General features: G+C 38.7%; 1 protein-coding gene across 6 annotated transcripts in view; it reads left to right on the top strand.

Annotated features, from left to right (window-relative positions):
* Window positions 1–27,542, top strand: part of PTPRM (protein tyrosine phosphatase receptor type M) — a 707,951-nt gene that overhangs the window by 285,709 nt on the left and 394,700 nt on the right. For all 6 annotated transcript variants that reach the window (XM_045290818.1, XM_045290817.1, XM_045290815.1 and 3 more), the window contains exons 7-9: window positions 5,606–5,914; window positions 8,422–8,531; window positions 25,860–26,061. In XM_045290818.1, the coding sequence (XP_045146753.1) occupies window positions 5,606–5,914; window positions 8,422–8,531; window positions 25,860–26,061 (621 nt within the window). The remainder of the gene's footprint in view (window positions 1–5,605; window positions 5,915–8,421; window positions 8,532–25,859; window positions 26,062–27,542) is intronic.

Genomic DNA, 27,542 nt, shown 5'->3' with positions numbered 1-27,542 from the left:
ACTTACTATCTCTATAGGTTCATTGATCCTAAATGAAAAAAAACATATAACACAACTTCAAGAGGGTGGCCCCCAATGACCTAACTCCTTTGAGATATCCCCTAATATGTACAAACAAAAACTAATAGTTTGTCAACAGATCTTCCTATGAGAACTTTTTTGTGTTTTTTAAATCACATGAAAGTATTGGCTAATTCAACAATTACTGTTATTAGTTATGATGCTCGGACACACTGCCACATGCCTGGAGCCCTGCTGTTGGGAAATATTGAATCCCTTGGGATGTTATGTAAGCCGGCAATATTAGTCAATCGGTTTTTTGCTCTGATTTAATGTATGAATATTAAATAAATCAACCCATTGCCTTATTATCTTGCCACTCTCTTTTATGTGTCCGCTGAGGCAAGAAGAGAATTAGTGATGGTGGTGGAGAGGACCCATCCTGTCATTTCTGGCATCATTCCTTTTAATGGAATAGACTTCGGTAGTTCATAAAGCGGTAGAGAAGAGTACCCATTACCAGGAGCATTGGCTGTAATCTGTTTTTGATTATGAAAGACAAGATCCTAACATTACAACCAAATATCACTCATAGGTTCTGAAATTGAGCTTCTGAAGAAATACTATAGTAGTGTAGTTCCAGACAAATGAGCTGTGAATTGAACCTTGCAATCGAAATTGATCCTATCAGTCAGTTTCTGCCCTTGCTCACAGAAACACAGGACTGCACGTTGAAAGAGCCAGGATCACTGACTAAGTAGGATGCGAAAGTGCTAGAGGCGAGAACTGGGCCTGCTGGTCCCTTGGGTCAGGACTGCAGCTGTCAGGCCTGTCTGCTTGAAGTCTGGCTCAGTTGGCAGAAAGAGAACAGAATGAAAAATGCTGCCGGTGCCAGTGGGGAAACAGGTACGAACTCCCTGACTAAGCTTAAGGCATGCTAGCTGCTGTTCTCCTTCGGGAAGCCATTCTGGTCTCTTGTTATGAGTCAGAGGGCACAGTTTTCACTGAATGGCCTCATGATTCCTAATAATGGGGCCTGTGCTAATGTCATTCCAGGAAGAGGAAATGCCGATGAGCCAAGGGGTGTGAATGTGAGCAGAAATGGCCTGGGATCACTGCAGTCCTCAAAAGCATCTTTCGTATTGTGCGGAAAGAGGAACCAGTATTCTACCAGTAGTGGTTCTATGAATATAATTTATTGCCCTATTATCTTATCCTAAGATATTTATACCTTGTAAATAGATGGTGGTAATGGTATGCCAAGGTCTTTTGGCAGTAGTTATGTGCTAGTCCCAGAAATGCTTGTGAATCATAATTGTTTACTGACGTTACGCATTTCTGGTTATAAACTTATCATTTCTTTCTACAGTGGAATATCTTCCAACTATAATGCCCTTAAAAGTCTTCAGTGTTCATCATTATAACTCCAGGTTAACATTCACAGTTGGCATGTTAATAGAAATGGCTCCTCCAGAAATACTGAGGATAAAGTATCATAAAATACTACTTTGATTTTGTTGTCGTTATGTGCTGTTGAGTTGGTTCCATCTCCTATGACCCAATATAAAACAGAACGAATCATTGCTAGTCCTGTGCCATTCTCACCGTTGTTCTTATGTTTGAGCTATTCCACCTTCCTAATGCCGCAACCCTTTCTAATACAGTTCCTCATGCTGTGGGCACCTCTCCAACCGTAAAATTATTTTTGTTGCTACTTCATAACTGTAAGTTTGCTACTGTTACGAATCAGGCAACCACTGTGAAAGGGTTGTACAACCCCCAAAGGGGTCTCCACCCACAGGTTGAGAACCACTGGTCTAAATCCATAGTTGGTCAGAACTCAGTTTTGGAGAATGACTTCTAGAAGCAGCATTGGAATGAAGAAGTTCACTCGGGATGAATTTCAGATACCTATAGTTATGGACTTAACCATGTCATGGACTTATAAACATAATTAGCAGAGAAGTGATATGATAACAGGAAAAGGTAGCATAGGACATTCAACTCTTGTTAATGGGATGACTTTATCAGCCATTTCCCAAGTCACTGAACTCTTGCCCTCATTCACCGACAGGCGCTCACTTTCTTGCTTTCTTTTTATAAAAATCATTTTATTGGGGGCTCATAAAACTTTTATCACAATCCATACACACATCCATTGAAACACTCACTTTGTCTGTCATGGTATTAATCTCATATAAGGTGTCATGGTATTAATCTCATTTCTCTCCATTTTTTTTTCTCTCAAAATTTTTAACTAATGAGAAGAGTATGTGGGAATCAGAGTTCAGGGACATTTCTCTTCACTCCCATTGGCATAATGTGGCCCTGCTATGTTGATGTTGACATTATTATAGACATACAGAACACTATAGGTGTAGACCCACGAAGGACACACATGAATATACTGTGTTTGAAAAGCTTCTATAGATAATGTGGTTTTGGTTAGCTGAGGTCTTAAAGATGAGACCTGGTTCAATGCAGAATGAGAATTACCACCCAGGACAACAGAGACTAGGGGGTCTTGGTCATGGAGATTGTCACTCAGCCTCTAATCATCAGTGTGTGAATCATCTCTCATGACAACAGGGACTTCAGTTCGGGGTCATAGAGATGGTGTTTTGGTACTAGGCTTATCTCTTTTATTTGGCAATTTTCTGAAAATTTTAAGATAAGATTTTGCCATGATAGAATTCTGAGAGCTAATTATACATGGGAAGGGAGTATGCATTACAAGAAAACTTTCTCAGTACTTGCTTACTTTGTTTTGTTTTTTTTGATCTGGAGGCTTAATTTGAGTGTGCATTTTCTGACTGAGGAATACTACTGCAATGAAGTTTTATTGATGCCGTGGGAAGTGGTTTTCCACCGAAATTAAGTTAGAACCACACTGCCTTTTAAAACTAATATAGAAAGCATTTACTCATTTGATTAGTAAGTAAAAATGATGAAAGCCTTGGTAAAATATTTTAGAACAGTCTTTGTAGAGACATGTGATTAATAAAGAAAAGGGCAAAGTGATGCATGGTAATCTGTGTGTGTGTGTAAAGGATCTCTAGCTCACTAAAGCTTTTTGTAAACATTTAACACACAGCATTATTTAAAAACAGACATTTCCTTTAAAAGACACAAAGTCACTTATATGGGAAAAACATTTATGTTTTTCTAAGTATATGTATTGAGAAATTATAAACATTGAGGACTATGTTCCCCACGACTAGTAGCAAATAAGATTATGGAGAAAATAGACACCTAGAATGTATGCACAAGTGAGAAACAAGACATGAGCCTCGTTCATAATGCAGTCAAAGGTCCGCGCAACCCCTCTATGTACGGGGCTGTGTGGTACATTGAGGACAACATGGCGTTGAAGGTTCTGCCTTCGTGCAGTTAGGTAAAGGGAGAGAAATTCTGAACCATACTGACTCTTTGGTCGCAAGAGTAATGCCATTTTTATTATATTATTTTATGTTATATTTTAAATTACACATATTTAAAACTAATATGTTCCATTTTTTCAGTGTTATTAAAATAGTTTTTATTTTATTATATTCTTTTGATGGAGCTTTTTGATGATTGAGAGGCTACATTTTATCTTTTGTTCTTTATTTGGGAGGTGGTTCACAGGGAAGTGAAACGACCATCTGTTTAGTTATCCACCAGGTCTGGACTCACATGCCACACTCACACCTTGACATTGGTCATCAGTTAAATCCCAGCTGGAAGGTTGGCCAGTTACCAGAAGCCTCAAGAAACAGTCCTAGCACTTTGCTTCCAAAACATTACAACTTTGAAATCCTTGTGGAACAATTTTACCATGCATGTGTGAGGTTACCACGATTGAGGATCAACTGGAAAACCAACAAACAACACACACCACACACACAGCAACAATAGCCGGCACATGGTGAATACACAATTGTTGTTAGTTGCTGTCAGGTTGGACTGAAGTCACGGCGACCTTATAAATAATTGAGTGAAACATTGTTCAGTCCTGTGCCATACTTGCAGTATTCGGTGAAATACACAATAAATGGTAGCCATTGTTAATTCTCAAGTTCCCCATGCTTTTTTCCTCATTTGGTATGTCTCCTTACACTTGAAACAAGCAAGGCAAATATATTTTAGGTTAGCATCTTCCGAAACTCCTGAAATGCAAACTGAAATCCATGTTTTTATCTAGATTCTATAATCCATTGTGGTGGCTTATAATTCACAATGTTCATGATTAACGGTTTACCGAGAATATTAACAGTGAGAAAGTGAGCATATGAGGAAGGTTCGGGATACAGTTCTTCATCAGGACTTGTTAACAAAGTTCGTTGAAGGCTGCTAACAAATGCCCAAAGTGCATGCCACTCCTCCTTAAGCCTCAACCAGAAGGCAATCAGTTCAAGTTCCAGGGGTCATTGAACCCAGGCCCACCTACCCCCAGCCCCCACTTAAGTGCCCAGAGGCACCCTACTCCACAAGCCATCATCCTGCTCCAAAGCAGCCAAACTTTTACTTGCTCTGGATGAGAAGTCGGACTCGTTTTCATGCTCTGGTTTCTGGTTCTGCTGCTGCTCCTCTGATGTCACAGCTGTCTTCTGCATCCAGGAGACTCTCTGGGAAGGGATCTCAGGGTCCAAGGATGAGCTCCACTCCTTGTTCTTCCTAGTAGTAAGAATCCCCCTCCTGCTTCTTGGATATATATATATCTATTTTACAGCACGATAGCACTCCCAATGAATCCTGTTAGCAGTTGCTCACAGTTGAATTCTGTCAATTCCTTACCCCAACTTGCTTACCCAGACCCAGGCAGGAAAAGGTCATTTGGTAGGAGGTACAGAGATTTTGGCAAGAAGAGCCACATTAAATAATTCACTGTCCTTTCAGTATTAGAAATTTATTTCTTCTATCAGAATCCCAAAGCAAAGAGGTTTAATTATTTTTTTCTAATTAAGAGTTGGAAAATAAGTAGGCCTTCTATGGTGACTAAGAGAGCATCTGTACATTTAGTCATATAACACTTGGGCATCTATGTTTGTTTGTCAGTTACTCCCTCTCCTCAGGAAGTATTTTGGAAATACAATATGCTGATTTTTACAGCAACATGTAAAACGTTTAACATAATGGGGCTTATAAAAATACCTTGGTGGGTATGTGGCAGGAGCAGTCAAGAAACAAACTAAATGGCACCGTCATATTTATGTTTAAAAGCACTGTGAGGGTGCCTGGTTTCTTCATTCTGGCTTTGAATTCTTAGCTTACACATGCTTCATAGTGCATTATGGCGACATGAGCTCCAATCATTATATCCTCAACCTAGCTAAGGGAGAGAAAGGAATGAAGCCTCTCTCTTTTAAGGACATCTTCCAGAAACTGTTATTGACAACTTGTCTTGTATTCAAGTCACATTGTCACACTTTAGTACAGAAGAGCCTAGGGCAATTAGACTTTATTCTGGGTAACCTTCTGCCCAGATAAAATGTAGGGATTTTATTATTCATGAAGAAGAGACCAGATATTGAGGAAAAGTAGGAATATCTGTGTCATTTAGTATTTTTGGAAATTTTATATTTTATTATGTATTTCTCTCCTTTGTTTTCTTTTTTCTAAATAGATCCCATGCGTGGCCCAAGAAAACTGGAAGTTGTAGAGGTCAAATCTCGACAAATCACTATCCGCTGGGAGCCATTTGGGTATAATGTAACTCGTTGCCATAGTTACAATCTCACAGTCCACTATTGTTACCAAGTTGGAGGACAGGAACAGGTTCGAGATGAAGTAAGCTGGGATACTGACAATTCACACCCTCAACACACGATCACTAATCTGTCTCCGTATACCAATGTTAGTGTGAGACTCATCCTCATGAATCCTGAGGGACGGAAGGAAAGTCAAGAACTCATAGTCCAGACAGATGAAGATCGTGAGTACTTTTAAATGATATGTTTTTGTGAAATATCTTACATAGTAGGCTTTTGGTTTTTTAAATTTCACAGATTGATAAGGAAAGTAGAAGAAAGACATCCTTGATGTATAGAATATTACAAGTGTGTATTTGTGCTTTGTGTGTGTAAACACTAGTTGAAAGAGGGAAAGATAAATGGGTTAGGCCGGGTTAAATAGTGAAACAAACCCACAGACACTCATATATGTGTAACAAAGAACTTTATATGAAGCAGTAATTATATATCAAGAAAATATCCCAACCCAGTTCAACTCAAGTCCAGTAATCGTCCATGAGTCACTCTTCAGACTCATGCAGTCCCATGTAATAATGCAGAATACACCCGTGCGTATCATGGACTATGAAGCATGTAGCTCCTAGAGCAGTGGTTCTCACCTTCCTCAGGCCGCAGCCCTTTGATACAGTTCCTCAGGTTGTGAGGACCCCGAACCATGCAGTGATTTTTGTTGCTACTTCATATCTGTAATTTTGCTACTGTTATGAATCGGGTGACCCCAGGGAAAGGGTCATTCGACACCCAAAGGGGTCACGACCCGTAGGTTGGGAACCACTGACCTAGAGTATGACCTGCATAGGTTGCTTTCCAGTGCCCTCAGACAATTGTTTTGTTAGCATTTTTTGCAAGATATACACTTAATTTGACATTAGAGCAATACAAGTGAGTTTCTCGGAGCTAAACCTGGAAGCCCTATTTCTACATCTTCCAACGCTTCCTCGTCTACCAGGAAAGAAAGTGTCAGCATTGTCCATATGTTTCTGGCCAGGTATCTTAGTGCCTGTCAACATTTAATTGATTCCAAACTCCTGCTGTTCCTATTTCAAGAACATTAGACATTTTTCTCCCTTCTTTCATCCTTCAGACCTTCCGTCTTTTCTGTTTCTAGTCCTCCCTTCTCACTCACATTACACTAATCCTTACACTATACTTTCATGTGCCATTTTCTGTTTATCTATTCCGGGACCTGGCCTTCCAGGTCTTCTGCTCTGACTTCTGCCCTCAAGCTGTCTGTCAGCGTTGGCACCGTGGCATCAGTCGCAGACATTGCTCTCGTGGCGTCCTCTCGTTTTGCTTCATTCACTGTAGCTCTGCTGCTATTAACTGTCCTTCTGATGTCTCTAAATTACATCTCCTCCATCTCTCCAAGCCCTCCTCAGATCTCGAACCTTTCAAAAAACTGTCTCTATTTCCTTCTACTTGTAACCCAGTCTCTTATTTCTGACCTTGTTTGTACTTCAGATAACCTTAAGTCCTGGGTTTCAAGCTCATCATATGAGAAGCTAGAAAATCAACATTTCTCAGGACCCTTAAAGCTATAAAAAATGTATATAAAACTGGTTGAAGTTTCCAGAAAATGTGCATTTAATGTATGTTTTTATGGTTGTCATCATCATATGATTCATATGATTGTTCCTTGTTCAGTATGATCTTTCCTTGTTCTCTCATTAGCTTATATATGGATTTTATCTAATTGTAAGATGTTTGAGAGAGAAAAAAATCACCTTTTTCTTCTATAGAAATAATCATAAATCATTGCAAAAATTAACATTTATTGGAATGTTTTCAGTCTATATATTATCACACAGTAAGGCACAGCATGAGAGAATCCCTTGTATTTAAAACAACTTAAGTATTTGGAAACATACTGATTAGGAGGCAACCATAGAATCCTGTTGCATAGTTGTACTTTATTTTCAATCTTCTTAGTATTCATCATAACATAATTCATTAAGTCCTTTGGTTTGTTTTCAACCTATTAATATTAAAATGTTGCTACATTAACATTCTGTTACACATGTATAAGAAATGTAGGAAAGCTATATAAAGGTGAGAGGGTATTTGATTGTATGAAATGTGCTTTTTTAACTTTACAAAATACGGCCTAGTTTTTTGCCAGTATGGGTTTTGCCATTTATACTTCCACCAAATAGCATATGAAATTCTTACAGTTTTAATATTTTTCATTTCTTGTTGAAGAAGGAAAGCATTTATTTAAAACCTTAAGTATTGAAGTCTAATTGTTTAAAATTTTAAAGAAACTATGGTGAATTAGGAGCCCTGGTTGCATAATAGTTAAGCATTGGGCTGTGAGCCACAAGCTCAGCAGTTCTAAACCACCTGACACTCATTGGTGAAAGACTGGACTTTCTACTGCCATAAACAGTTATAGTCTCGTAAACTCATCAGGCAGTCTTCCCTTGTCCTATAGGGCCACTGTGAGTCGGCATTGATTGATGGCAGTGAATTTGGGTTTGGGTTTATGGTGAGCTTATTTTATTAATAAGGCAAATATAGTTAAAATGATTTTAATTTTCTTAGTTTTTAAAAGAAAATTTGAGTATTTATTTGTTGACTATTGATATATTTTGCCTCAGTGGAAGATAAAATCCTTCCATTAGAAAAATCTACTTTGATTGTGTTTTTGGATTTTTGTTAACTCAGGCATTCATCCCCTCATCCCTTTTAGTCCCAGGAGCTGTTCCTACAGAATCTATCCAAGGAAGTACTTTTGAAGAGAAGATATTTCTTCAATGGCGAGAACCAACTCAGACATATGGAGTAATCACTTTATATGAGGTAGTATATATCCTTTAGTAATGTAATGTTCATTGTAATTTCTTATGGTAACTAGGCTGTGAATTAAAATGCCTAATGACATAATGCATTCTGAAGTTTAATGACTTCAGTGTTTTTAAAGATTAATTTATAGAAACAAAGACATTTAAAAACAAACTTTTGCACTCCGAAAAATTTCAGAGTATATTTTTAGTGACTTGGATGTTTTCAGTCTATATATTATCACACAGTAAGGCACAGCATGAGAGAATCCCTTGTATTTAAAACAACTTAAGTATTTTGAAACATACTGATTAGGAGGCAACCATAGAATCCTGTCTTTGCTTAGCTGTGAAATATTTTGTTCCTGCATTATACATGAGCACTGGTAATCATCTAATTAGCAACTTCAATAAAAATTGTCTCAGGAATAACAATTCAGCAGTCTTTTAGTTTCTTACTATTAGCAAAACATCTTTTAGAATTTTGTGACACAGTTTTGCCCACTGAGGCATATTAAGTGGTTGAATGGTAGATAGCAGAGAAGAATTTGATGACTTGTTCAAGGAAAAAATAACAGCAGTAACAGGGACAACAATCATCGCCACATCTGTATGAGCATCATTTCACTATGCTTATTGTCATAGGAACAAGCAGGTGCGTTTTTTTAAGCTAGCATTTATTGGAATGCAAATTCAACAAAATTATATGTTGTTAGGTTTCTAAAATTCGTGCCAGTTCCTCATATGGAACCTGCACTTGAATACCTTTCAGAACTACTGACAAAAAAACTGAGCCGGTTAAGCTGTTAGCCAGTAATCACCAGTAAACCTCGACCTGACTGGCCTCACATGTGTGTTCCTTTATTGCTTTTGAAAGTTGGACTTGAAATGCAGAAGAAATAATTTTAATTGAAAGTGAAATGAACTAAGATAAGAGAAATAAATTTATTTCAATGCCAAGTGATTGATGCTGTTCATGGGCTGCTTTGTTGTAAAAGAATGGTGTATTATAAAAATTCATGGTTCACCTCTTAGAGAACTGAGTTTTCTAGTCAAATCAACAAGTTCTGCTTATTTGTGTATTCCCTTCAGAGATCATATCTTTTAGTTAATATATTTGACCCGATGGCCACTTTCAGATCTCTCTTTTGGGGATTCTTGCTCAAGAATGCCAGGACATTCTACTAGAAAAGATACCATCTTTAAAACCAAAATTAACTTCCAAAAAAATAACTTCACATCTTCTAAAAGTCGTATTTTAAGATCTAGTCAAGCAAAATTAACTTTCTCGTTAATAGGAAAAATAATGCAAATGAATCATCCATTAATCTCTCTGACTTTAGCAACCAGGATCCCCTAGTCAAATACACTCTAAATGTGGGTACAGCAGGGATGCAGTCATGAACAAGATATGAAAATAAGATGTTTGTGAGGAAAGTGACCAGCTTCATTTCTCTAGCACCAAAGGGAAAGCATCAAATGTGTAGCTAAGGCTTAAGATTTTATGTCTTAAGTTTTCTGGCCACCACGTCTTTTCCTTCTTTCCTCGCCAGCTTTAGAACTAGAAGGAGGCTTCTCAAAGCAAGCGTTAGTGAACCCTTCCCCTAACAAGACCTAAGTGCCTGGCTCATCTATCCTCTGCCAACGTCCATTATTTTCCGTTTCCAGCCAGAAGCCGCAGGTCAGTGAATGGTTCAGCCTCTCCTGGAGGAGGCCTCTGTCTTCTAGGACAGGCATCATACTGAGGAAGCAGGGAACTTAGAAAACTGTTAGGAAAGCACATTCAATATAGATAAAAACTAGAACATGATATAAATCATTGTGATTGAAGGGGTTTAGTGATCAATTTTAGGGCTACTTTTTGAAAAAGAGAAGACAAACCAGATTAAATGATGCAAGCACTGTAAATAAATATGCTATCAATTCCAACACTCACTGCCATCAAGTCAATTCTGACTCATAATGACGTTGTAAGTCCATGTGATTCTCAATTTCTCTTTCCTCTAATATTCCAAATTATTGATCATTGAAAATTCTGACAGTGCTCTTTCATCCATGAGTATAGCAACTTACACAGCATGAAGGCATTTTTGTGGCCTTTCGTTTTGCCCGTGTCTTAGCCCCCTTCACTTCCACACAGAAGCTCTGGTGGCAGTGATGAGATCAGCCTGCTGCTCACCAAGCGTTCAACAACTCCAGCCCCGCAGCTGCTCGACAAGAAAAAGAGGTGGCAGTCTGTTTCCTTAAGGATTTATAGCTTTGGGAGCACCAAAGAGGCCACTCTACTCTGACCTGAAGGCTTGTTATTTGTCAGCCTAGACTCAGGGTCATGGGTTTTGTTTGTTTGTTTGTTTGCTTTTAACACCCATTCATTAGTTCCTAGATTATTGTAAAAATGGCTTTTCATAGTCCTCTAACCTCTGCAAGCCGAGGCAAGGAAATCAACATAATTGTTATCAGTCACTCAAGGCTTTTCCTATGAGTTGTGGATCAGTCATACCTCCACCCTACAATCTTTTTAGCAACTCTTACACCAAAAGACCCGCCCACGGCACCCTATACTTTTCTGTTGTTTTTGTTAATCCATGCAGTGGGCACACAGAACTCATAGGAAATACACATAATTTAGGGGTTTATTAGAGAAGTTACAAGTTATAAGTCAAAACACACCTCTTAGATCAGGATAATCGCTTCTCAGTGGAGCCCACAGCCATGCTTCTCTTGACCCCTCAGTAACTTGGCTCTGCCCTACTCAGGCAAGTGTACAAAGTCCATTTAACATTGCCAATTAAGTGCTCAGAGGCATCCCATGCTGACAACAAACTTCTGCCCATAGACACTCAGCTTTCTCCCTCCCTAGATCCAAAAGTCCACTGAGCCTGTCTCCTAGGGGTCAACTGCTGGTCTCCTGGTTTGGCTGCCTCTGCTACTGCCACTTTTCTGCCATTGCTTGTCATCTTCCATGGTGTCACAGCCCTCTGTTTCCCGGATCAAGGAAGTGCAAACGCATGAACACACTCAACTTCTGGCTCTTCTTTATTGATTGTATTGAGAGATTCACTTTTCCACCCCTGTGATAGCTTATTTTTTCCTGGAAAGAGCAAAAGTAACAGATCACAAATGCTTTTTTTTGAATGATCCCATCTCCACAATGCTGCCATGCAGTTTATTTATAGTATTAACAAGCTGTGCAATCAGCTTAGTGGGTCCTAACACATCTCTAATTTGCTTAGTTGGTGGAAATTTCAAAGAATAATGGTTCAAACTAAAGTTCACTGTCATCGAGTCGATGACTCACAGTGACCTTACAGGACAGAGTAGAACTGTCCCTGTGGGTTTCTGAAGTGTACCTCTTTACAGGGACTGACAGCATCATCTTTCTCCCATGGAGTAGTTGAAGGTTTCAAAGTGTTGGCCCTGAAGTTAGCAGCACAACTCGTATCCACTCATATGCCACCAGGGATCCTTAAGACTCTGGCTAGGAAAGCCGTAATTCAGTAAAAACCAGTGGTTAACGTACTCAGCAACTAACCCAAACTGCTGGAGCTTCTGACCTGCCCAGGAGCATTCTAAGACTATTAAATGTGCAGACTTAGTGATCTACTTCTGCAAAACCAAACTTTGAAACCCTATGGAGAATAGTGGTTCTGTCCTCCCACATGGGTTATCGTGAGTTGGAAGCAACTCACCAGGAAAGATCTGGTTGGCTAAATTCCATTTGTAGCCCTCTTAAAACTAACCTTTTCTTTGTCCTCTGCCCAGTTGTGTCCTTTCTCTAGCTCTTCTTATCTCGCACCCCTCACTTTATCTATTTAAATTTATCAGAGTTAGTGTTCTAAAACCAAGGTCTAATAGTTCTAAGTTTTCCATAAAAATAAAAAGCTGTTGCTACAGAGTCCACTCCAACTCCTGGAGAACCTGTCCGTCAGAGTAGAACTGTCTGATAGGGTTTCCAAGGCTGGAATCTTTCTGGAAGCTGCCTCGCATATCTTTCTCCCATAGAACAGAAGATGTCGCATTCAAACCTTTGGATTAGCTGTTGAACGCCTTAACCATTGTACCATCATGACTCTTTCTTCCTTAATCACAAAACCACACTCACTGTCATCGAGTCAATGCCGACTCATAGCAATCCCGTGTGGGTTTCTGAGACGGTAACTGTCTCCAGGAGTAGAAAGCCCAGTCTTTCTCTCAAGGAGTGGCTGGTGGTTTGCCATCCATGTGGCTCACAGCCCAATGTGTAACCATGACACCACTAGGGCTCCTTTCTTCCTTAATAGAGCTTTCATTTTTTGTTGACTACAAATATTATACTTGATTTTTGCAATAATATGTTTAAAGCGTTAGCTTCCAAAATAAAATTATGTTGCTTCCAAATGTTTTCTGATAACAACTAGGTGCATGTCTGTCCAAAATTTACAAGGTATAAATTATGATGAAAAATAATTTATCAGTATATACAGATAAAATTTAATAAATGTTAACAAACTTAGCATTTTACTCTAAGAACAATATACCATCTTAAAGTCACCCACTTACATCATGCAAGAGTAAATATCAAATAAATTCATGATCTGCATAAAGACATCTAACATAATAGAAAGGGCATTATAAGATAGATATTTTTAAGTAGCTTTCTTTCAAATCTTGACATAAAATGTAGAAGTGATACTTTAAACAATTAGTACATTTGAATATATTAAAATTTCATGTGCTAAATGGTCAAAGAAAGTTTAAGTACAAACAGAAAATTTGGGAAAATCATTTTTGACATTTATGTCTGTCAAAGAAGTTGATAGCTGTACTTCACATGCCCTGATGTAAATTAATCCAAAAAAGATGAAACAACACCTTGGAATAAAAATGTCCAAAGAAAAGAAAACAAAATCAAACTGGCAGGTCCGTGTATGAAAAGTGCCTCCCCCAACTTGCTAATGATTAAAGAAGAGACATAAGCCTGTGTGATGCAGGAGCTTAAGCACTGGCTGCTAACTCTTAAGGTCTGTAGTCCCCCCACGCATGGGAGAACTCAAGGCTGCCTGCCCTGGTCAGTGTTGACAGTTTCAGGAACCCTGGGGAGCAGTCCGTGTCCTGTAGGGACACTGTGAGTGGGAATTCACTATAAGACCATGGGCTACAGAGAGTTTAAGTTTATGGTATCTCATATCATTTGGAGAAGTATGACAGACCGCTGATAGTAACATTTTGTCACGTTTAGGTGTATCTATCAGTATTTAAACATTGCTTATGAATGACACTATTTTGAAGGGCTTATCAGTTCATAAGACACCTGTAGAGTCAGTTATGATGAGATGGTAAAATCTTCTCCTGCCTTGTGTGATGCTCTGCTTTAATTACCTGCTAATGTACCTCAAACACAGCTACTGACCATCTCTCAGTAGAGGTTTGTATGTTGCTATGATGCAAAATATATCATTATTTGTTTATTTATTTTTAATCGTTTTATTAGGGGCTCATACAACTCTTATCACAAGCCATACAAACATCAATTTTGTAAAGCACATTTGTACATTCATTGCCCTCATCATTCTCAAAACATTTGCTCTCCACTTAAGCCCCTGGCATCAGGTCCTCATTTTTCCCCTTCCTTCCTGGTTCCCTCTTCCCTCATGAGCCCTTGATAATTTATAAATTATTATTTTGTCATATCTTGCCCTGTCCAACGTCTCCCTTCACCAAATTTTCTGTTGTCCGTCCCCCAAGGAGGAGGTCACATGTAGATCCTTGTCATCGGTTCCCTCTTTCCAATCCACTCTCCTTCTTCCCTCCCAGTATCGCCATTCACACCACTGGTCCTGAAGGGATCATCCGCCCTGGATTCCCTGTGTCTCCAGTTCCTATCTGTACCAGTGTACATCCTCTGGTCTAGCCAGACTTGCAAGGTAGAATTTGGATCATGATAGTGGGGGCAGGGAGGAAGCATTTAAGAACCAGAGGAAAGTTGTATTTTTCATCGTTGCTACATCACACCCTAACTGGCTCGTCTCCTCCCCGAGACCCCTCTGCAAGGGGATCTCCAGTGGGCTACTAATGGGCTTTGTGTCTCCACTCCGCACTCCCCCCATCATTCACTATGGTAAGATTTTTTGTTCTGATGATGCCTTATACCTGATGCCTTTGAAACCTCGTGATCGCATAGGCTGGTGTGCTTTTTCCATATGGGCTTTGTTGCTTCTGAGCTTGATGGCCGCTTGTTTACCTTCAAGCCTTTAAGACCCCAGACGCTATAATTTTTGATAGCCAGGTACCATCAGCTTTCTTCACCACATTTGCTTATTCACCGGCTTTGTCTTCAGCGTTTGTGTCAGGAAGGTGAGCATTATAGAATGCCAATTTAATAGATGAAAGTATTCTTGCATTGAGGGTATGCAGAACATATTTCAGCAAAGCGTGTAAGATGGACTGGCTAGAAGTGGTGATCCTAAAATCAGTCACTGAACACCCTGTGGATGAAGCAAGACCAATCAGCATTCATTCCACTAGACATGGTGGTGACCATAACCCACCGGCTCTCTAGATGGCAGCTGGAAACATCGAATACTTCCAAATGCACAGGAATTTATGTTCAAGTAAATATTTTTATTGTACCTCTCTAGCTTATACAGTGAACTTCATGAGTGCTGAAACTCACTGGAACTGAAGTGCCTTTTTTTTTCTGGGTCTCACAAGGTTCTGCCTTTGATAGGTTGCATTTGTAACATTTTTTTCTATTGCTTATTTTAGTGAAAAATATTTGTCTTCCTCTCTAGCAATTTACCACCTTATGTGGGTACTAGCTTCCACAGGTTTCACTGGGTGTCTCTTGGTTGTCTAATGTATAAATGTCAGTTACACATCGGAAAGGTTCTCTTTTGTTTTACATTCAGTATGTGTAAGGCATTGCAAGAAGACATGACTTCCTTCTCTATAGATGTAATAGTTCTAACAGCAACTAACTACAGAAAGAACGAAGTAAACACCAAAAGCAGGCACTCCTCATTAAATATGGGAGCTTGCGCACATAGTGAAATAAGAGTGGTCAACTAATTGGGGCATCGAAAAGTCAACAGATGAAGACCCTGAAGCAATTAGATTCTCAGCCTGTATAATTGGGTTCAATTAGTGATGATTAACAAAGATAGATAATAGTGCAGAATGATTTAGAATGCAGAGGCCATGTAACGAAGTTTGCTTTCACCATCCCAGGCCTCTGTGATTTGACTCTAATTTGCATTTCTCTCCTAATCCCCCATTACTTTTCTACCTACAAATACATGATCGTCTATACGGTATTTTCTTTTCCCCCAAGAACATTCTGGTCTCCCACACACAACACCCTCTTCTACTTATTTTCTTCTTTCTTCTGGTGCTGTTTCTGCTCTCTGCGCCACTAGGATTTTTACTTATCGTTCCGTTTTCTATTCAATATTATGCTATCACTGTAGTGTCCTAAGGCCTCTCCTCTGCAGCCATCATGTTTAGTCATTCCCTCTTACACACAGAGCACAAGTGCTTGGACCGGAGTTACAAAAAACTCCTACTCCTAACAAGATTTTGTATTAATCTGTTATTATTCTCTAGGAAACTCTGAGTTTAGAGGTTGAGGCATTAAGACCAAGATGATTTGGGAATCTTTTAGACACTTGCCTGCAACTTAGTAAGCATCCAATATATGAATCACTTTGTTCTGCCTCACTGACCTAACTCACATGTGCTATATGTGTATATACATTTATTACTTGCTTGTTTTGACTTGAGACACACCATAGCATTGCTTAGACCTAACAAAAGAACATCAGTGTTCTGAAAAAGTCCCCGTTAAAATAGTCTGAACTCTCAACAAGTGATACACTACAAATCTAAGAGAAATTCTAAAATTTCCTACTGGATCGTCCATAAACTTTTATCCTCTATCTGGTACGTAATGGCACTTAATAAACAGTTATTGTATGAGCAAATGAAAAAATCAAGGCCAAAACAGAACATTCCCTGTGGGTTAAAAAAAAGGAGACATACTTTGATGTCCATGAGAAACTACTGCTCAAGTCAGCATATGTTTACTGAATCTTAACTCAGAGGTAAATTGCCCCTTCTCCCAAGGAGGTTTTTAATATTCCTGGTGTTCAGGTTCCCAGGACTTTGTGAATGGATTGTAGGGTATTCAAGGATTTCCTGAAGTTTGTATATACATACATGTACAACGTATTTGCTTGCTAAGGATGGGAAAAGGAATGGTAATTTTAGAGGTGCATTAATATGGGTGTATGTACATTTTCAAAGGGGTCTGATCAAAAGAAACACAAATCCCTAGCCTAGTTTATCCTGTATCTCTGTATTAGTAAGTATGAACCCATGAAGCCCACTGGGCCAACCAATACTTTAATAAGATGTGTGCTCATTATTCTGTGCTAGGGGAACAGTGATTCCACTTGCTAAGGTGTGTGTGTTTTTATGAGCACTTGCACACACCTGGTGTTCCCAGGAGTGTTTGTAGGAAAAAAGGTATAGTGAGCACTAAATATTTACTGATCACAAGAGATAGTTTACTCCTCAAAAAGAAGATGGTTCCACATGAAGCATTCCAATTTCTCTTGAATATTTAGATCATGATTTAAGACTAAACAAAAAATTTAAAAATGTGCTATAAAATTTATTGCCAAACATTATATGAACAGCATGACAACAGTAGGCATTCCACTGATGTAGCCCGTTTGAGATAGATTGTGAGGATTTATAGGTAGCAAAAGTGAGTGGACGAGTAACTTAAGTGATGATGTTGCTGCTTTTAGGTATCCTGCAGCCAGTTCCAAATCACAGTGACTGTGCATAACGGATTGAAACTTTGCCCCAACTTAATCCAGCCTCGTAATCTTCCTGTGTTTGAGCCCTTTTTGCAATCTAATATGTCAATCCATCTGATTGAGGGGCTTCCCTTTCTTCTTTGACCCTCTTTTTTTTTTACCAAGCACAGTGTCTTTCTCCAAGGATTTGTCTTTTCTGATAGCATTTCCGAAGTAAGTGCAATTAAGTCTTGTCATCTGTACTTCTCAGGAGTCTGCTAGTGACATGTTTTCCCCAAGATAGATTTGTTCTTTCTCTTTCAGTCCATGGACTATTTAATATTCTTCTCTAACACAATAAGGTCGTACCTTACTTACCTCCTCATAAGCTTTTAAGAATCCAATTACTACTCACTAAGGTAGATTTAGATGTTGTCTTTGTAGACTGTGTTATGCCATGATCTTGGTATCACCATGAATATGATTCAGAGCTCAGGCTCAGCAACTCACTCTTTTGAGTTATTTGATTATGGCTAAGAAGTTTTCATAACCTTTTCCCTGTATGCTCTACTATATTTGTGGGTATATTTGCAGCATATACAAGTGTGTATGTAGAAATATCCTCTACCAAAGATGTGCAATCATAATTATTGTCTCATTCTCCTACCCACACCTCTTCAGCTTCTGTGTCTATCTATGCATCTACTTGTGCATATATCTGCACACAACACTATATAGAATTGTGTATAGTTTTATCTCTGTTGCCTTTAACTCTTGCACTCCTCCCAGTGTTTTCCTTTGCCTACATTAATTTTAGCTGACCACTTTTTATTATATACAGCCTTCCCTTTCACTGAAGTTAATAACTGATTTGCCCTTCTTTATCCTCCCACTTCTGTTAATTATCAGATAATGTTTATTTTTGAATGAAAGACTTTTTTTGACTTTTTAAAGTAGTAGCCACATGTAATATCTCTTATTTTGTGATTGACCTGTTTCCCTTACTATGATTCAATAATTATACTTAACATAAATGGATTAAATAAATTAGTCAAGAAGCAGAAAATAAAAGAATGCATAAGAACATATCGGATCTTTAATTATGGTAGCCATAAGAAACATACCTTAAACACAAAGACAAAAATAGACTAAAAATTAAAAGATGGAAAAATGTCACCAAGCAAATGACAATAAAAAATAGCAATGGCATTATTAATTTCTGATAAAATATGTATGACCAAAAACCAGCATAAGGGATTAGGAAGGATATTATATAATGATTAAATGGTCAGTTGAACTTGAGAGCATAGTTATGATAATCTCTTCATCTAATATAAGAACCTCAAAATACCTAACTTAAATTTATAGCAGAATAGGATAGAGAAATAAACAACCACAGTAGCACCAAGAGACTTTAGTACATCACCTTCCACGAAGGACAGAAAAACTAGAAAGAAACATAGCAAAGATACAGAAGAACTATATAGTGCAATCAACCAATTGACCTCACAAACATATATAGAGAGCATTTCACCCACCAGTACACATAGAACATTTATCAAGCTAGACCATGTTAAGACTACTATGAAAGCCTCAATAAATTGGAAAACATTAAAAATTCTTTTCATATCACAACATTATAAAATTAAAAATCAACGGTAGGAAAATAAATGGAATGCATGGGAAGTCAGTAACACCATGCCTAAAAGCCACTTAGTACTCTTTAATAAAAATGGTTTTAATGAAATTACAAATTCAAATGTCACAAAACCCTTGGGACACAATGCACTGCTGATTAATTTAGAGCAATATAAATCACACACACCCTCTTTAATCCAACATATCCAACAATTAGAAAAAGAGCAGCCAAATAAGCTGCAATCACCAGAAGAAAAGAAATAATAAGAATCAGTGCACAAATACATGAAAACAAAATGTAAAAAATAATAAAACTGGATCGAAGTCGGTTCTTTGAAAGGATTAATATAATTTACAAACCACTGCTAAATCTAAGGAAGCAAAAAAGAAGATGCAAATAACACAAATGAAAAATGAAATTGGATACATAACAACAGAGCCAACAGAAATAAAAAGAATGATAACAGAATACCATGAAGAACTGTACAAAAAGGGCTCTGGTGACACTGCGGGGTGTATGTTTAACTGAAAATCTCAAGATTATCAGTGCAAACCTTCTGAATGCTTCATGGAAGAACTATGAGACTGTCTGCTCTTAATAAAGATTATATAAGGTCACTACGAATCGATGGCAGTCGGTTTGGGGCTTTTATGAAGAATTGCACTTCCAACAAATTTAGAGATGTGCCTTGTTCTTTTAAATTGGCATTCCATGATGCACACCTTCCCGAATCGATTGCTAAAGAAAAATGTGAACATAAGCAAAGGTGGTGAAGAAGGCTATTGGTGCCCGGCTACCATAGATTTAGCATCCGGGGTCTTAAAGGCTTGAAGACATACTAGCGGCCATCTAGCTGAGAAGCATCAAAGCCCATATGGAAGAAGCACACCAGCCTGTTTGACCACGAGGTGTAGAAGGAATCAGTTATCAGACATCAAAGAACTTAAAATCATATCAGTGGATGCCCGCTCTACTGACACAATCACTGTAAATAAACGTGTGCATAAGCAAATGTGGTGAAGAGAGCTAACAGTGCCCCGCTATCAAAAGATATAGTATCTAGGATCTTAAAGGCTTGAAGATAAACAAGTGGCCATCCAGCTGAGAAGCATCAAAGCCCACATGAAAGAAGCACACCAGCCTGTCGGACCACGAGGTGCACAAAGGACCAGTTATCAGACATCAAAAAACTAAAAATCAGATCAGTGGGTGCCCACCTTCCTGATATAATCACTGAAAAAAAAGGTGTACATAAGCAAAGGTGGTAAAGAAAGCTGATGGTGCCTGGCTATCAAAAGATATAGTCTTTGGAGTCTTAAAGGCTGGAAGATAAACAAGCGGCCAACTAGCTCAGAAGCAACAAAGCCCACATGGAAGAAGCACACCAGTATGTGTGACCATGAGCGGTTGAAAGGATTGGGTGTCAGGCATCAAGGAACAAGAAATCATGGCATTGTAAACGTGGGTGAGTGCAGAGTGGAGACTCACAGTCCATCGGGTGGCAACAGAACACCACCCTGCTGAGGGGTTCTGGGGAGGAGACGAGCTAATCAGGGTGCAGGGTAGCAACGATGAAACATACAACTTTCCTCTAGTTCTTTAATGCTTCCTCCCCCCCAATATCATGATCCCAATTCTGCCTTGCAAATCTGGCTAGACCAGAGGATGTACATTGGTACAGATAGCAACTTGAAACACAGGTAATCCAGGATAGATGACTCCTTCAGGACCAGTGGTGAGAGGGGTGATGCCTGGAGGGTGAAGGGAATGTGGGGTAGAAGGGGGGAACCAATTACAAGTATAGCCTCCTCCCTGGGGAATGGATAGCAGAGAAGAGGGTGGAAGGAGACGTCGGACAGGGTAACTTATGACAAATCTATAATTATGAATTATGAAGAGTTCAGGAGGCAGGGGGAGCGGGGAGGGAGGGGGGAAATGAGCAAACGATATTGAGGGCTAACGTGGAGAGCAAATGTTTTGAGATTGATGAGGGCAACGGGTGTACATAGGTGCTTGACTCTGGATGTATGTATGGACTGTGATAAGAAATGTATGAGCCCTCATTAATAAATTTTTTTTAAATTTAGAGATGTGCCATTTTAAAACTCCGTAAAATATTTAATTCTTAAAACATTTCCTTTCTGTCTTTTGGTTTCTGTAATGACTCTCTACTATGGATTTTTCTCCTGCTTTTCAGGATACTTTGCTGGCCTCTCTTCCTCTAACTGTTACAAACATCTGTGTTCCTTAGGGTTTGCTACCACATCACTTTATCCTTTTCCCAAAACTCCATGCTGGGTGATCTCCTTCATTCCTGAAACCAGAATATTCATTTAATGCTAGTCATTTTCAAATCTGTATTTTCTGCCCACACCTCTCTCAAATTCTCTCAAATTTACTCATATCCTGTATCTCCAGTTGACTCTTGTAGGCATTTCAAAGTTGGCATGTCCACAGTTAAACTCTTAATTTCTTAACATTCATATTATCCCATTACAGTAAGTGGAGCTGTCTTTTACATAAGACTAAAACATAGATTGTCATCCATTGCCCCATATGTAATTTTCCATCACATTTTGTTCAATATGCCTCTATTCATTTCTTGCTGTTTCCACTGCCCCTGCCTCTGTCCTCTCCCTTACACGTAGCCTAGACACTGTTCTTGTTTGATCTTCTGACATAGCTCGCTACAGTCTCCATTCCCTCACCCCATGCTCCAGACAGATGAGCCTGTCACTTGGCCACCAGTGTGACATTTTATTATGGGATATCAGATCCTTTTATTTTCACACTGAAAATCTCCAAAGGCCACACTTTTACATATTGGGGTACAGAACCCTCCATGGCAAAACCCCTGCCTACTTCCTGAGCCCTACTAGGGACCATTCTTTCCTCATTTGGTAGACTCTAGCCATATGTCCTTCTTTCTGGTCAGTAACTGTCCACACTTTCCTGCTTTGGTGCCCTAATGTATACCATTCTCTGTACCTGGAACGCACCTCGCCAAACTCAGCGTGGCTGACTCTTTGGAAAACTGAAGTCTCACCAGTTTCCTTGCATCTCCCCAATGAGCTTTTCTTCATCCACTCTAAATGTGTACATACATTCTTCTCTGGGTATCTGGTTTATGTATTCGATGGAAAATAACATTTGAAAAGTATCCCAACTTGAATCCAGATTTTAAGCTACCTGATAGCAGGGCCTTTAATGTTGATGCACCCTAAATATTTGAATTAGCTAAATGAATCAGAACACAGGGTCAGAAAAGCCTAGTCACTGTTGGTGAAACAATGAATCTCTAGCCTCTCCTCAGAGGAGAAGGTAATGTAATGGTGCAGTGTCAAGATTAGAGAAATGAGTTGGGAAACAAGGGACAAGGCAGATCTTAAGCACAGAGCTGAGCAGTTTGGACTTTGTTCTTATGTACTTCCATCCCAGCACCGAGTTTCAGTAAGACAGGAAAATGAACATAATGATTAACCTGACTCCGGTAAGAGGTCGTCGATGTGTAAGGACATTCTAGACTGATAGCAAGAAATAGGGGGAAAATGGATGTGTGTATGAAATGGTTCAGAAAGAATTTACAGGAGCCAGTGACTGACGAAACACAACAGAAACATCCCAAAAGACCAAAATACTACTTGAATAAAAGGAAGAATCTTAAGAAAAAGAAAAAAAATGAGATGGGGGCTAGTTGAAAGTTACAAATAGTTCAGTTTTATTCATGTAAAGCTTGATGTTGTTGATGCTACTTTCTGTCCAATGGGCTCTGTCTCAATGAAGAGGCTGCCCAGTCCTGCACCCTTTTCATGATTATTGATATATTTGAGTTTATTGTTGTACCTGTTGTGTCAATGACTCATTAAGGGCATCCTTCATCTTCACTGACCCTCTAAGAAACATCATGTCTCTTCAAAGGATTGATTCTTCCTGATGAAGATCCCAAAAGTGTGAAGTCTTATCACCCACATTTCTTTCTTTTTTTCACCCACATTTCTAAAGAACATTCTGACTGTGTTTCTCCAAGACTGACCTGTTCCTTCGTCAAACAGTGCACAGAGTATTTGAGATTCTTTGCCAAGAGAGTTCACTTCTTTAGTCTTTCGTGCTCCTTGTCCAGCGTCTGTATGCATACGAGACAACTGAACAGACCGTGTCTAGAATCCGATGCACCCGAGTCATCACAGCGTGACATCTTTTCTTCTTCAAACTTTGAAGAGGTTTGATTAGGGCTGATTTGCCTGATATGATTTGTCATTTGACATCTTGACTATTATACATTGGAACAGTATTCAACATGAAATAACTATTCAGCTTTCAGAAAAAAATATATAGCTGAGGCCCAAGGATAATTAGAAATGAATTTAAATTAAAGCTTATAATTCTAAAAATAGGCTTTCCTCACAACTGAAGTATTGAGTAGATAGCTTTATAAAGAAATAAAAGCCCATGTCAATATTTATTGTCATTATTCTCACCCCTCACTTATCAACTATTTTGTTATCCTGCATTTCATGTTTATGATGATAGGAAAACATTTATAATTTTGCACACTGCCATTTATCTGGCAATGACTCCCACTGAGCTGGTGCTGCTGCTAGGTACCATTGAGTCTATTCCAACTCAGAGAGACAGTGCAACCTAATGAAGCCCCACCTGGTCCTCCCTGTCCTCACGATTGTTATGGAGGGTGAACCCGTCAATGTAGCCACTGTAGCATTCCATCTTCATGAAGGCCTTCCGAGTTTTTGCTGTGCCCTGTTACTTTACCAAGCATTGGGGGACTGGGCTTTCCTGACAGCATGTCAAAGTATGTGAGACAAAATCTTGCCACCATTGCTTTTTCTGAGCATTCTGACTGAACTTCTTCTAAGACAGTTTGGTTTGTTCAAATCCACGGTACTGCCAATATTCTTCACTAAAACCATAATTGTAATACATCAATTCTTTGTCCTCCTTATTCAGTGTCCAACTTTCACTTGGATATGAGGTGATTGAAAATACCATGGCTTAATTCAGGCACAAGTTAGTCCTCAAAGTACCATCCTTGCTTTTCAGCACTTTAAATTGGACATTGAATGTGAATCCAAGGTGTAAAGTGAGGGAAACCCTGGGTGTGATGGTTAAGATTATGTGCCCCCTAGGCCATAATTCTCAGTAGTTTGAAATCTGTGTAATTATGTAGTTATCTTCCACATGGTAATATGATATGGTTATCTACTAGTTTTGAATAATGTCAGTTTTCCTAAAACATCATTTCTTGCATAATGACTTGGTCTTTGGTACCTAGCCTAATGTTGATGAGAGGGAAAGAGTGAGTACACATAGTATCATAACTACTGGGTTAATTATTTATTCAAGGGACATATAGTATCTGAATTACTACATATGACCCCTCATAACCCAATACTTGACACATTAGAGGTACTTGATGAAAAGTCCTTAAATGGGTAAATGAAGAGAAGAACAAAATTTAGGGCAACAAGTCTGCTTTCCAAGTTTTTGCCTGCCTCCTTTGAATGATCCTTTTCTTGCTCGTTGTTAGAAGACCCCATAAACAACTCTGGACCTGGTGTGATCTTCCTGAAATCCCTTCAATAGCAGCTGTCTAGGAGATATAGCGCTGTCTCTGTTTGACTCGGAGTAACCTTGGGATAGAAGTCAGGGGGTTAGCAACAAGAACTCTGTCTGCCCCAATAGTGTCAGACACTGCAGTGATTAATGCATACGGCAAATGTAGTCTTTCTAGAGCTTACTTTATCCAATCTAAATATTCTTTCAAAGAGGTCTTCTTAATTATAATGACATGGTGTAAATATAAGAAGAAAGAATGTCAATTATCACTTTGTATAATAACAGCGTTAGTGCACATGCACATAAATTATAAGTTTACCTACTTAAAAGCAAGAAAAGTGCTCAGGTTTGCAATTTAAAACTTCTGAATAGGCCAAATCTTAAAATTATGTCATTATAACCAGTGGAAGTCAGTAATCACCTACTAAAAATGCATGTTCTTGAGTAGTTGATGAATTACTCATGAAATTCTTTAAAAACTTATTTGAAAGGGATACTGTGTATAGCTCTCCACATTCTAGACTCATCCAACTTGCTCTGGATATCATTATGTAACAAAGCTTTAGCTTTGCACTGCCCAGTACGGCAGCTAGTAGCCATCCATGACGAGTCAAAGGTAAACTTTAGTGAAATAAACATGGCAGTCATACACTCACACTAACCACATATCAGGTGCCCAGTAGCTACATAGCGCTAAAAGGTATCGTGCTGGACCATGCAGAACAGAGCATTTCTCTCATCACACAAGGTTCATTTCTTTCATCACATAAGCTTCAGTAGGACAGTACTATTCTAAAGAAATGAGCCTGATCTGTAATAAGCTCTACCGTTAGACCATCAAGCAATACCTATATAAGTGTAGGATTTCCTTCCGAAACATCTATCTTGACCCATATTGCTAAAGACATATGAAAGTCACCTATTTCCTAATAAATAATAATCCCACTCAGAGTCAAATCATATTGTGACCACTAGATTAGAAACAATGCCTCACCATTATCAGACCAGGTCCTTATTTGATTGAGTTAGATCTATATTTAGCCCTAAATCAACTGTAACAAAATACTAGCTGGTAGTTTGAAAGCAAATGACTTAAAGGTATTAAACCTACACTCATCCTTTGTATTCTAATCTGCTGGCGTTAAGTTCCTGTCTATAAAAGTAATAACTCATAAACGTTTCAGCTCAGTTCCTGTGCCCCTTTACTGGGTTCAGGATTTGAACAGTCTTAAGTGTGTAGGAGAGTTCATCACCAAGTGTCTGACAGTGCATTCATCAGGAGGGTTTATTGGATAAAGATGAAATCGTAGTCTGTCTGCTCCAGATATTTTATCACATTCTTATTCTTTTGCAGATCACCTACAGAGCTGTCAGTTCCTTTGATCCAGAAATTGATTTATCCAATCAAAGTGGAAGAGTTTCAAAACTCGGCAATGAAACACATTTTTTGTTTTTCGGACTATATCCAGGGACCACATACTCCTTTACCATCCGGGCCAGCACAGCTAAGGGTTTTGGACCTCCAGCAACAAGCCAGTTCACCACCAAAATATCAGGTATCATACATGTTTGATTTATGTCTTTTATCAGAAATTAAATTTCTGTACGTGAAGCTTACCAAACTGCCACATTCTTTTTCAAACTAATACCTGTGAGCATGTGAAAATCAAGCTCATATAAGTAAGCAAGTTACTTAAACTATTAAAATTTGGAAATATATCATCTCTCTGTGTTGGGAAGTGGCATCAATTTGGGCAGTTTGCATTGGAGGTCCTACCCAGTGCGTTCTCATCCATTTGCGACCTTAACTTACTAAAATACAGCTTTGAAGAAAGTCTCTGTAATGAGACATGAATGATTGAGAGCTTAGCACAAAGACAGCATAATGTAGAAGCTGCTTCCAGAACGATTTGCCTTCCTTGGGACTGTCCCTATAGTAGTTCCATGTCTTAAAGAAAGAGGTAACCCAGGGGCGCGGCACCAGACACTGATGGCCTCCAGCTCTTTGCTTCTAGAAACTCAATTACAATAACCAACAAAAGACATAATTTGATAAATATTTCTGGGCATGTGCAACTGTGCAGAAAATGTATTTGTGCTTCAGACTGGAGGAAATGAAGTTACCATCTGGTATGGGACCGATAACTGCAACACACACAATCCCATCGGTATTTTCTTTTTCCTTTTTCTCTCTTTGGGTACGAATGGAGAAGTAATTGTTTGAGTTTTGGCTGTGATCATGTTTGTTTACTATAGATTGGATGGACTGGTGGGTAAAGTGTATATTTCCCTTCCATAAACCAAGGTTAGATAAAATATATAGTAGCTTGGTTTTTATTCCAACTGTCCCTGCTTTATGTTTTAAAAGAGCTGTTGATTGGAATTGAAGAATACATGTGGAGTATTCAAAATTTTCTGCTAGGTTTTAAGGGATGAAGATTTGGATACTTATGTTTTAAAAAGTATAACTGGAATAAATTTTTATTGAGTAATGATTTTATGGACAAGCATAAAATCACGTAAAACTTAACGTACATCTGATACTCTCTCTAAAGAATGAGGTTATAGGAGCAATATGGAGAACTGGAAAAAGGAAAATGGCATATAGGGGAATAAAAAGTACAAGTTAGAAAAATGACATAGATATACAGATGGATGAACAGAAAGAATACCGGTTAAAATTAGAAAACTTGAATCTTATTAATATTTTTTTGCTTTTTTTGTTTTTTAAATTTTATTTTATTTTTTAATATTATTTTTTAATCATTTTATTAGGGGCTCATACAACTATTATCACAATCCGTACATACATCAATTGTGTAAAGCACATTTGTACATCCATTGGCCTCATCATTCTCAAAATATTTGCTCTCCACCTAAGCCCCTGGCATCAGCTCCTGATTTTCCCTTCCCTCCCCATTCCTCCCTCCCTCATAGCCCTTGGTAATTTATAAATTATTATTTTGTCATATCTTGCCCTGTCCAACGTCTCCCTTCACCCACTTTTCTGTTGTCCATCCCCCAGGGAGGAGGTCAC

This window comes from Echinops telfairi, unplaced genomic scaffold (genome assembly GCF_000313985.2).
Source record: "Echinops telfairi isolate 266 unplaced genomic scaffold, ASM31398v2 ScPeMD7_57;HRSCAF=196, whole genome shotgun sequence".
Classification (NCBI taxonomy): domain Eukaryota; kingdom Metazoa; phylum Chordata; class Mammalia; order Afrosoricida; family Tenrecidae; genus Echinops; species Echinops telfairi.
Note: the sequence above shows the minus strand (reverse complement) of the source record. Positions and strands in the feature narration are given on the sequence as shown.